Raw genomic sequence first — 12,220 nt, forward strand, 5'->3', positions numbered from 1 at the left:
TTCTCGATTTTGATTGCGATTTTACGATTTTGCTATCCTATATCGATTATACAAAATTCCTTGAGTAAAATCCTTCGATTTTTATTGCGATCTTACGATTTGCAATTTTTCTATTCCCTTTCGACCTAAAGTAAAATCTCGATTTCGACAACCTTGTTCTTGACCAATAGCCACATGTGAAAAAGAAATAGTTTGTTTGTTAGGACTAAGATTTTGGTTTTTTAAAGTGCTTATGCTACTGAAATTTTTATGTGTTGATAGCGTGTTAACTCTAAAAATATTGATGCAAAATGTTTCAACTCATAGTCAAATTATATTTTTTTTTGTTACATCTTATAGTCAAATTGATTGCAGTCATCATATTTTAGAACTTAAATTAAGTTTATTTTACGGTAAAAAAGACTAATAATTACTATCGGTTGTTTTTAAAAAAAAAAAAAAAAAAAAACAAGTATACATACAAGAGGATAATACTAAAACAAATTGCTAAGAAAATATAAAAAAATACTAAAACAAAGTCTGGGATAGTGCTTCTTTGATTACATGTGATGACATCTCGTCATTACGTAATTTTATATGTATTTTGATCACATTTTGGAGTTCACAAGATAACTTAAGTAGCAAGAAAAGTAGATAAACTGAATAAAGTACAAAGAAGAAAAACGTGTCATAATTTGCATAAAACGTGACACGATTTGGCAAAGCAAAATACATGCTCTCGGCATTGAGGAAAATGTGTCACGATGGAAAAATCGTGACACGATTTGGTGAAACCCTAATTCAGCTGTTTGTTATACATATGAAAACGTGTCACGATTTACTTAAAACGTGACCCGATTTAATTTGGTCGAATTCTTGTGTCTATCTAAGCTGAAGTCTATTCTGAAGACAAGGGTTACGAATTGAGAAGAGAAAAGTGCGATTTTAAGACCCAAAGACGGCTATGAGGTGATTTCTTCAACCTTCTATCAGTTCATGTATGTTTTGATTCCATTATTGATTATCCAATTTGTAAACTCAATTATGAGTAGCTAAATCTCTTAGAGATTAGGTCTGAGATGATTCTTTGTAACCTTAATTGATCCATGTTGCTGTGAAACTCTATTTATTGTGAATGACAATCTAGTTTTAATTCAATTCAATTGTTGTTAATGCTTTTTATATTCTGATCAAATATAAACATGATTTAGTGAGAACGAATAACTACTGACCATAGCTTTCGACTTAGACCTAATTAACTTGTTCTAATAAACATGGTTAGTCTAGGAATGGATAATCGTTTATTAGTGATAAAAGGTTAACGTACTTAAAACCTTCAAAGATTATTAGACCGCCTAAGAAATTAGGGGATGTAGTTTGAGAAGAGGTCCTAACTCAAGGGATTGATTAGGACTATTTTGTTAACTATCGTGGAACTAGAAAATCATTAATAAGAATAGGTGCAGTATACCAATTAGGAGAACATCGATGATTCGAAAGACCTGATCTCATCTCTCTATTATTCTTTAAAACCATTCTTTACTTTCTATCGTTACTTTTATGCAATCAAACCAATCAATTGTCTAGTGGCAAATCAATATAAACTTTTATACATCCTATTTAATAACGTACTTGAATTATTGAGATTAAAAACAATTCTTGTGGAAACATATTATTTTACTACTTCGATAATTTTTGGTACAATTGTCAAACATCTATCAATATGACATGGTTTGAAACTGGAATCATAATCATGAATTGCAGATGATAATCGGTATACATGAACTGTACAATGTTATTATTGGCACCTTTATTGTCAAGTGTTGATAGAGAAAGAATACAAGAAGGAGTGGATTTTGATGGCTTTACAAGCAAAACATCTTCCTTTTCAATCTTTATAAGGGTTGCTTTCTCCTATTCCATGGAAAAGGATCGATGAGAAATATTATAGTTGAAGGTGAGATATTGATTTGATATGCCTTTAGTAAATAAGGAATATGGATGGGAAACAAATGGGAGAAGAAATTCCTATTCTTATATAAATATCAATGCAAGTAGGTTATATGTTCAAATCAGAAACAGTAATCTGTACGAATCTTTTAAATTACTTTTTGACAATCTGTACGAATCTTACTTGTACATTAAAAATGGATCACTAAGTCTGCAAAAAAAATAAAAAAATATAGAGTTGATAGTGTTTTTCACCCCTATAATATAGACCATTTTTTATTTTCGCCCCTATAAAATTTTAGGTTTGATTTGCATCCTTGTAAACTTTTTTTTCCAAAAAACGCCCCACCCCCATATGACTGTGCATATTTGCTGACGTGGTACACTATGTGGCATGGTGACTGTGCATATATTCTAATGTGGCGTACTGACTGTATAATTAATTTTATTTTTTATTTTTTTAAGGGTACACGTGACATTTGTGCCTATTTTTTTTTAAAAAATATAATATAAATTCATTTATATTAATTTAGAAATAAAAATAATTTAAAAAATTTGAAAATTAATTTTTAAAAATAAATTTGAAATTTTTTATTCACGGAATTTTTTTTAAAATCAGGATTTTTTTATTACGAAAAATATTTTCTAAATTTTATATCTTTTGTTTAAAAAATAAAAAATGAACTTTTTAATTTCGAAAATTTCATAAAATATTGATTTTTTTTCTAAAATTTTAATTTCTTTTTTTGAAGAAGATAAACTAACCCTTCAAATTGGCACCAGAGAGAATCAAACCTGAGACCTTGAGGAGGAGCACACTCCCAAGTTCCAAGCCAATACCACTAGGCCAACCCAAGTGGGTTTTCTAAAATTTTAATTTCAAAAAAGATTTTATAAAAATCTGGAATAAAATTTTTGAAAAAAAAAATCTGAATTTTTTCTTTGTAGAAAAAGTTAAAAAAAAAAATTCGGAAAAAATATCTGCCTTTTTTTTTTAAATTTCGAATTTGATTTTTCTAAGTTAACTTTTTTTATTTTGAAAATTCAAAATCTTTAAAAAAAAATTAATTTCAAAAAAATCTTATAGTTTAGCCAAATACAAATCTTTTTTTCTTTCTTTTTGCAAGTCTTTTTTTACAAGTAAAAGTAGAACTTTAACCTCCATTTATAACATTAGGGTGTATTTTTTTTCATGTTTATCAAATTTATTCTTAAAAATAATATTCCTTAGAATATAAAGATGTGAATTTTATTTCAAGGTATTAAGAAAAAGATGTTTGATTAACAATATAATATTCCAAGGAACATTAAAAATAGGTAGTTACACACGAATTTATTCCAATCTACAAGAAACTTTATTTTCAACCATTTTCTCTGGATTTTTTTTTCTATTCCCATAAACATTTTATACCCGAGAATAAGATATAGTAAACTTATAACAAACATAGGCATATATATTTCAATCATTTTTTTTTCCGGGAACCTACACATATAACTTAAAACAAATACACCCTTACATTATGCACAAAACATGGACATTAAGTTACCCCTTGTCTATATTTCTATTTGGCTTAATTGTATATTTAATTTATTACACACAATTAAAGATAATTACAAAGATTAAAATAAGTTAATTCATTTGATAGTATTCAATATTGTTCTTGTTGCATTAAAAATGTTCCTATTGCAATAAGATTTGTCTCTAAATATTTAAATATATTATATAAAGGTTGAATTCATAAATTCAATAGTTTAGGTAATTTTTGATCTAGAATCACTCCTCTTTTTTCTTATTTATTTTGATCTAAATAAATGGTTTTCACATATATCAAATTATTTCTTGTGTTTTATCATAATTTCTTCGTCTGAGTGTGATGTTGTGTTGTGTGTCGTCTTGTGCGACATTATTTTTATTTCGCGTCTTGTTGCGGTGTTCGATTGGTTCATACTGACAGATCGATTTGAATCAATAAAAAATTCAATCAATGATTTGAGCGTTAACATTGCAGCAAAAGTAACAAGTTATAGTTCAATGATCATTTCTATTTATCGATTTATTAACCAATACCCCAAAGGCACTGGTTATCAAGACAATTTTTGTTTATAATCACCGGCCATATATCTTGTGTAAGCAATTAAAAAGATATACTTATTTTTGTGAGGTCTAACTCAATTGTAAATGTCAATATAGTCATGTTGAACGTTTTCACAATCAGGTTTGAGTTCCAATAACCTGCAGTTGTGTGAGTGAGTTATAATTCTCTCTTTTTTGGTTTCTACAAATTCAATATAGTGCAAAAAATTATTGGCAAGAGTTTCGCCGGCTGCACAGGCATCACAATTTATACCTCTCAAAGAAAAAAAGGCAAAATACCTTTTTTGGTCCTTTAAGTATGACAAAAATAACGTGTTAGTCATTTAAATTTTTTAAGTTTCAAATATGTTCTTTTAAGTTTTAAACAGGTCCTTTATGTTTTATAAGTTTCAAATTTTCCTTTACGTTGTTAATTTAATGCACCTATTTGAGGTTCAAACTTTCGACAACCACCCAAAAAAACATAAGATTAGAAACTTTCGCTTTTCCTGTGGAATTTCTTGCGAATTTTGATGAAAATTTTGCAGAATATCGATTTTCTACGAATTTTGTCAAGGATGTTTAGGATTTGCAGGAAAGATTTTTGTAGCTAATCCGCAGGTGATGGGAACGAAATCCGCAGGAAACCTTTGGTCAGTAATTAACTAGTTTACTACACGAGAACATGACCGCAGGAAAATCCGCGCGAAAGTAATATATACATAAAAAACCGCAGGAAATCTTTGGTCAGTAATTAACGAATTTTACTGGGGATATGAATTCATTAATGCATGATCAGAAAACAACTTAAAAGACACACACTGTATTTTTTATTTTTTTTTTGACAAATAAAGACACACACTGTATGATGATTGTGTTTTCAAATATTGATATATATTTTGAAAATCAAGAAGCGAAAACTAGAACCTTATTAATTATTTCATATTTTATATTTTATATAAAGGTGACAAAATGGATGGATTAGATGAATATATAGATTTGGATCGTAATACATTGATCAAAAAAATCAATTACTCTATTAAAATTCACTATTTTTTTTTGCTAAAAAAAATCATTCAATCCATCCCTTAAATATTATGTCCATCTAATCCATCCCTTAAATATTATGTCCATCTAATCCATCTATTATCATATTTTAATAGATGGATATCCTTTCGATCCATAAATCAATGTGTATGATTTTCTTTTGAAGAGGTGTGTTATTTATTGAAGTGTTTTTCGAGTAAATTTAATCCAAATAAATTTTATGTAATAGGCCCAATAACATTTTTGACATAAGCGCAAATAATTTAAAGAAATATTAAATATTAGAAAATTGGTGTTCACTTATTTGATAAGGCTGAAAAATACATGTAAGAGACGAAAAGCCTCGACGGCAGTTAACTGCTGAATTATGAAAGAACCGACGGCAGTTAACTGCCGAAGTTTCCAAAACTCCATTGTTGCGTTTTTGATATTCCTAGGTGCGATTTTCACCAAGCTTAAGCCATTCCAAGCCAATTCTAAGGAAAAAATCAAGTAAGTGTTTTGAATCCTATTGCATTGCTGTGTTGTGATTGAATTGTTAGTTGTTTTTGGTTAAATTTCGATTATAGATGTTTTATTGATTTTATGATTTTATGATAGTTTAGGTTTATGTTTTGATGAATTGTTGTAGAATTGTTAGAATTGCTGTTAGAATTATTTAAGTTTAGGTTGTTATGAATTATTATAGAAGTTTTTATTGATTTTATGATTTTATGATAGTTTAGGTTTAGGTTTAGGTTTAGATGATGATAGTTTAGATTTAGGTTTTGATTTTATGATTTATGACATTATTGTTTAGTTTAGGTTTTGATCACCAATTTCTCTATGTAGATATGTCTCAGAATCAGAATCAGGTTCAGTTGAACAAAAAGGAGGGCGATGACAAGAAGAAAGCAAAATCACATGTGACATGACACGAAATCGAATGTGATGGTTCCATAAAAATGAAGGATTCGAAGGTACCGGTGTACAATCATTCTAGGTTGAGGAGGAGCGGGAGGACATGCTATTTTGGCTCTCAACCAAAAGCAGGTGCCCCAGAAACTGTCGAGGACAACCCAATTGACTTGTGTGACGAGGAAAATGAATTGAATGTAATGGTTTCTAATGCCTAATTATTTTGGATCTTTTTTTTTATGTTTTTTTTATATGTCGCGCTTATTTTGCTACATTTTTCTTGACATTATGGTACTTTGAATAATTTCGATTAAAGTCGCGTATTGAATAATCTTGATTAAAAATTGGGTATTCGAATACTTTATATTTGGAACCATTATTACTAATACTTTATAGATGCTGACTATGAAACACAAACACTCTTCGAATTAGACGTGTTTCAATATTTGTAAGTGTTGATATCTATCCGACACGACATATATAATTAAATTGAATTATGTAATTTTCTCAAATTACTATCGTTTTATCAATGTTAGTGTCGGTTCAGTGTGTATCCATACTTCATAGGATAGGATGCTAATACAAAATTACTTCCAAATTGCAGCATAACATTACTATCATATATATACATAACAATAATGCATGACATTTTTTTTTCTTAACATATATTATTAAAGACATAGTCCTTATACAAGCATTAATACATGGGAGCAACTAAAATAGTTACATAACCAACCAAGGTTCACATCCAAAGAGGACACACCTGAAAACAAAGCCAAGCAAAAACTCCTAAATACATGCTCAAATGTAAACTCTTGTTACAGATTGATGATACATGAGCACTTTTAAAATATACTAACTGTACAAGAGCACTTCCAACTCATTCTATTTCAAGAAGACTACGTCCAACTCCTTACGATCCTATCAAAGCCAAAGAAGGAAAAAAAAAAGAAGTCAATATTTGCATTCAATAAAGCTAGACATGAAAAGAACAACATATATCAATTAAAACTTACTTCCCTAAAAAAAATCGATTAAAACATACTTATTACGAGTAATATTGATCCAAGAGAGTGTGTTAAAAAGTGTGTTGCTAGCATTCCTATACCAATTTTTTTTTTTTCTTTTTCTTGTAATATTGATACCAATTTGTTATTTGATGAAAAGAATATGAGTGAAAAAATAGTATGAAGAAGATGATGTATTGGAAGACAACATGCATGTTATAACATCAAGCACACCAGTACAAGCACTTCATTACTATATTGACTTAAACAGAAAATAAACTCCCTAAAATTACTGGACTATAACACAAAATCAATAATGTCTCGTCGAAAACTTATTAAATAACATCATAATTGAAACACTAAGGCAATTTCAACTGATCTTGGATATTCAAATTTTAACTAAGAAATCTTAAAGCTTCAATTTCCTCCTTGAACTTGGGCATGGCAGCAACAGGGAGTGTAGTAAAAATCTTAACCCCTCCTTTCATTGATGGATCATCATTGTCAAATTTATTAGGAGATGTAAAAATGCTAATTTCAATTGACGCAAACATGTTGCATGGTGCTGGTACTAAATTCACTGCTTCGTTCCCACCAAAATCTACATTTCCATCAAGAAAACCTAAATGTTTCCACTCTGTCAGAACCGTTACTGCACCAGTACTTACCATCCTTGATTCCTCGTTATAATTAGTCTCCAACGTGTTGATTGAATTTTTGACAAAATCAGTGGTGGAAGCAATGTTTTTAGTCTCTCTGATGAGCTTAATAATTTCATAGAGTGGCCTTTCATCGAGCTCACTAACTTTTAACACAGTGTTTGCATCAACACATGAATTCCCATAATAACCATTAGGTAAAGGATCAAAATCCTTCAAGTTGCGTCTAATACCTGCTACAATGGTCAGTACTGTTTCACCATTGCTGTTAAGTTTTAAGGCTCTTGCTCTTGATCTCCAAACATAACCTGCAATTGATTCAAAAGTTGTGAACCTTATATTTCCACTTTCCTTCATCAAGCTCAACTTAAGCCTTGTTATCATTTCACCATCAATATTAAAACAATATTGCTTCATAACTGTAGTGTTGTGTTGATTCAGAAAAGGTGAAAATGCAACAGATTCCTTGTTCATAGGGCTTTCTGGAAATGGTTGTTCAGTTATTGATCCAATAAGTCTCTCTCTTTCCCACACAGGTATCTTCGAGGGCTCATTTCTTCCCCTTGCAAGTTCAATGATCGCTTTGAAGAATTGAGATGCACCAACTCCGTCACAGATAGCGTGCAACACCCCCATTCCGATCGTGAAACCTCCACAAAGAAATTTTGTCACCTTGAACACCAAAGGGTAAGCTTTCTCTTCGGGATCAAGCACCAAATGTTTTGCAATTTCTGTGTCGGTATTGTCCAAGTAATTAATAGAAGAAAGGGTGCAGTTAGCAATTGCTTCCAAGAATGGAACACCATAATTTTCTGCATTAGGATTGCAATTGACTCTAAGTTTTCCATCATCAGCATGTTTCACCATTCTACCTGCAAGAAATAGTGATATGTTAATTGGTTTGGTGGTAGTTTGAGGAATAAATATAGAGGTTGTTGAGTTATAAGAAGTTGTGTTCCATTTCATAAAAATATTCAAAAGTGGACCATTGCAATTTTTTGTAAAATAATGGATTTTGCTATCACTACAAGAACATATAAATTTTGCTACCATTATTTTACTATAATTGTGTTGCTAGCAAATCTGAATTAAAAATACCACTGAAATACCACACAACAAAAAAAAATTACTTATTATTACTATTTTTATTTTTTTGAGCTTATATTACGTTTTTTTTGTTTGATAAAGCTTATATTACATTCACCGTCCCAAACTGAAGCTTTATCGTCGATCACCGTTTCACCGAGTCACCATCTCCAGTTCACGGATTCACCATGTTCGATCTCTGATTCACCATATCTGATTCATCGATTTGTTGTCTCCGATCTCTAATTCACAATCTTCTGATTCACTGACTTACATCCCCGATTCACAATCTCTGATCCATCCACGATTCAAAATTTGCTAGGATATTTATTTATTTTAGCTACCTACTACGAAATGTTTCCCCAGCAAATTTGTCTCTCAATCCATGCTATGGCCGATTCAATAGATATTCCGTAGCATATCTCTAGCTAAACTGAATTGATAGGAATTGGCTATGAAACACGTCGTAGCAAATTGCATGTATTCTTGTAGTGTATAATTAAAAGAACTATAATATTTTGGGTTAATTATGTTTTTTCGGTGCCTATAAATATTCACATTTTAGTCTCTGTAATATTTTCCTATAGCATTTTTAAGGACAAAAAATGATAACGAAAATTTTACAATGATTAAAAATATTGATGGAAAATTTTAAAGGGACTATAAATGCTAACAATTTTTTTTACAAGGACTAAAAATTAAGATTTTATTTTGTAGGATCTAAATGAAATTTTAAATATTTATAAGAACTAAAAATATATTTAACCGAATTTTTTATTAAAACTTACGAAAAATTATAACGCTTACACCCTATTTTAAAGGTTTATATTAGAGGCATCCATAGTTTAACAACACTAATTTCAAACATTTGTATTGATTGAAAGGGAAAAAAAAACTAGTATACCTGCAAGAGGATAATAATAAAACAAAGCCTTTGAGAGTGCTTCTTTAAATACATGACAAAAGTTGAAACTCAAATCAGAATCATTAATTGATGGTGATCGATATATATGAACAGTTTGAGCAAGGTTATTATAGATTTCTCTATTGTCAATTGTGGAAAGAGAAAGAATACAAGAAGGAATTGATTTTGATGGTTTTATAAGCACAACATCTTTCATTTCAAGCATTAGGGGAAATGTCTGATAAGCCATGGAAAAGGTTTATGAGAAATATAGTGGGAAGGTATCTTGATTAATTAATTTGATATACTACACTGAAGTCTTTTCGAACATATACTGAAGTTATATTTTCTTTTTGTGATGCATGGTTCCTTGTGTTAAGGCCTCTATTTATAGAGAAAATGAAGCAATGTGAATTCAATAGTAGTTCTTAATTTTTCAAATATTATTGTTTTTTTTGGTGAACCTTCTTTGACAAATGTTGCTGCAAATGTGAAATGTGCAACACATTGCATTTCTAAAACATCAGCATCGTCAGCCCTAACTATGAGGACAAGGTTTTCGCTTTTTGCATTTAATGTGTGAACTTCTCATTGACTATTTGCTTGTGGCAACTTTTATTTGATAGTAATACATCTCATTCTATTTTTTTTGTCAAGTACTCCATTGGATAGATTTAAACACATTATGTGTGGAAAAGTGGGAAATCTGGAGTTCGAACCCCGATCCCTGCACAAGTCATCACTGATAGCTAACAACTGAAATACACTTACGGTGTCGTGAATTCGATGAAAATATCACACCAATAACAACTTGATGTGTGGAGCAATGAATAATCAGGCAACCAAAACAAAGTGTATGGAACAATTATAATCACAAGCAAAAAGTAGAAAACAACAGCAAGAGAAAAGGAAGAGAGAACACAAAAGAATTTGTTGATCCAGTTCGGTCCAAATTGACCTATTCTGGGGGAGAGAGCAGCCATCCGTTCCACTATATGATGAGTAACGTTGCAAAAGAGATATCAATGGGTTACAAGAATAAGTCTCCCACCTAATTCTACCCAAAGTCCCAGCCTCTTCCTGTAACCAAGAGACTCAATCCTAATAGTGTTTCCCAAGGTGAATCAACCCTCAAAACCTAGTGTTTGTTCCAAAGAGACAAACTCTATACAAACCCTAGTTTTGTTGTTGCCTTTCTAAACCCTTGTTTCAGCCTCCTCTATCTCTATCTCAATTTGCTCTGATACAAGGTCTATATTTATAGTGAAAGTAATCCCTTAAAAAACTGAAACCTCTATCTCTCTCTCAATTTGCTCTGATACAAGGTCTATATTTATAGTGAAAGTAATCCCTTAAAAAACTGAAACAAATCTTCAATAAAAATACGTTTTATTTTTATCTTCAATCGCACCATCATGGCACGATTCGATCCAATCGTGGCACGATTTTTCCAGTGATTGTTCCAGAATTTTGCTTCAACAATCATGGCACAAAACTTCTCCATCGTGGCACGATTCTCCAGAATTCTGATTTTAAGTTAACTCTCACATACGGGACCATCTTATTGTATTTCTACTTGGATGGTTTCTTGCGAAGGAAAAAGGACCATATTTGCATTATGAGTTGTGGGTGAAATGCTGTTTATACTTCTGTCTTTTTTAATAAATTTGGTTGTTCAAAAACAAAACACTCAGTCTTTCAATAAGTTACATAAATATCCTTACTTAAATATAGAAGACAATATCACAGTCCTTGCATAAGTGCATGTACCCATTGTTGTACCTGATAAAAAAAAAATTTGTTAGAAATAAAATATACATCTTGTGGTCACTATATATTATAAGCAAAAATGCACATCTTAGATAAATTAAATAAATGATGTATGTTGCTAAATAAAAAATAAAAATAAATGATGTATGTGGTCTATAATATAGAACACATACATTATTTATTGAATGAATCTAAAAAAAATACATTTTTGCTTATAATAATGATTGGAGGTGTATGGATATTAATTGGTATGAATATTATTATGTTTTGATAAAAAGAATAAATTGAAAGTGATGAACCGTTTTTGTTAAATTAATTGAGAGTGTCGTGAATGTGATGAACTTTCCCCTCACTTCTTATTAGGTTGTGTAAACTTTGAGGAGATATCAGGTTACACGAGAGGTTCATCGGAAAGTTGCTTTCAGGACATAGACTTTTGCAATTGGAGAACATCACTTTTTATATTCTTTCCTAAATATCTGAATTTCTATTTTTCTCTCAATATGTCTAACTCCCTGTTGGAATTAATTTATTAATTTATCAATTTAAATGTGCTCTATAAAGATTAAAACTATAATCATATATATACTTCTACGGTACACCTCACAAATACCGGTACTCCTACTTTAAAAATTTATAATTTAATGATCATTTTATGTAATAAATAGTTATTTATTAATATTTATATTTTATAAAACATCATTTTATAAGAAAAAATATTATTTCATTGTTTATAAGAATCATAATAATTTTTTAACATTTTCTCATAAAAAATAGTCAATATTCTTTGTTATATGTACCAAAAATTCAAAAATAATAAATTTTATTTCGTCGACACTTTTGATAA

At 30.0% G+C, this 12,220-nt stretch overlaps 1 protein-coding gene across 1 annotated transcript; it reads right to left on the reverse strand.

Annotated features, from left to right (window-relative positions):
* Positions 1-7,254: 7,254 nt before the first annotated feature.
* Positions 7,255-9,853, reverse strand: LOC25491004 (spermidine coumaroyl-CoA acyltransferase). Its single transcript, XM_013604918.3, has 2 exons — positions 9,604-9,853; positions 7,255-8,485 (listed from the first exon to the last, which is right to left on the reverse strand). Exons 1-2 carry the CDS (start codon positions 9,851-9,853, stop codon positions 7,350-7,352), a joined length of 1,386 nt encoding a protein of 461 aa, XP_013460372.1. The 3' UTR covers positions 7,255-7,349.
* Positions 9,854-12,220: the final 2,367 nt, after the last annotated feature.

This window comes from Medicago truncatula, chromosome 3 (assembly GCF_003473485.1).
Source record: "Medicago truncatula cultivar Jemalong A17 chromosome 3, MtrunA17r5.0-ANR, whole genome shotgun sequence".
Classification (NCBI taxonomy): Eukaryota; Viridiplantae; Streptophyta; class Magnoliopsida; order Fabales; family Fabaceae; genus Medicago; species Medicago truncatula.

Bases quoted from the DNA above. Each gene is read 5' to 3' on its own strand.
- LOC25491004 (XM_013604918.3), bottom strand. From the start codon at position 9,853: ATGGCTTATCAGACATTTCCCCTAATGCTTGAAATGAAAGATGTTGTG. The intron at 8,486-9,603 runs GTATACTAGTTT...TATTTCTTGCAG, and splicing joins TTATTATTATCCTCTTGCAG to GTAGAATGGTGAAACATGCT.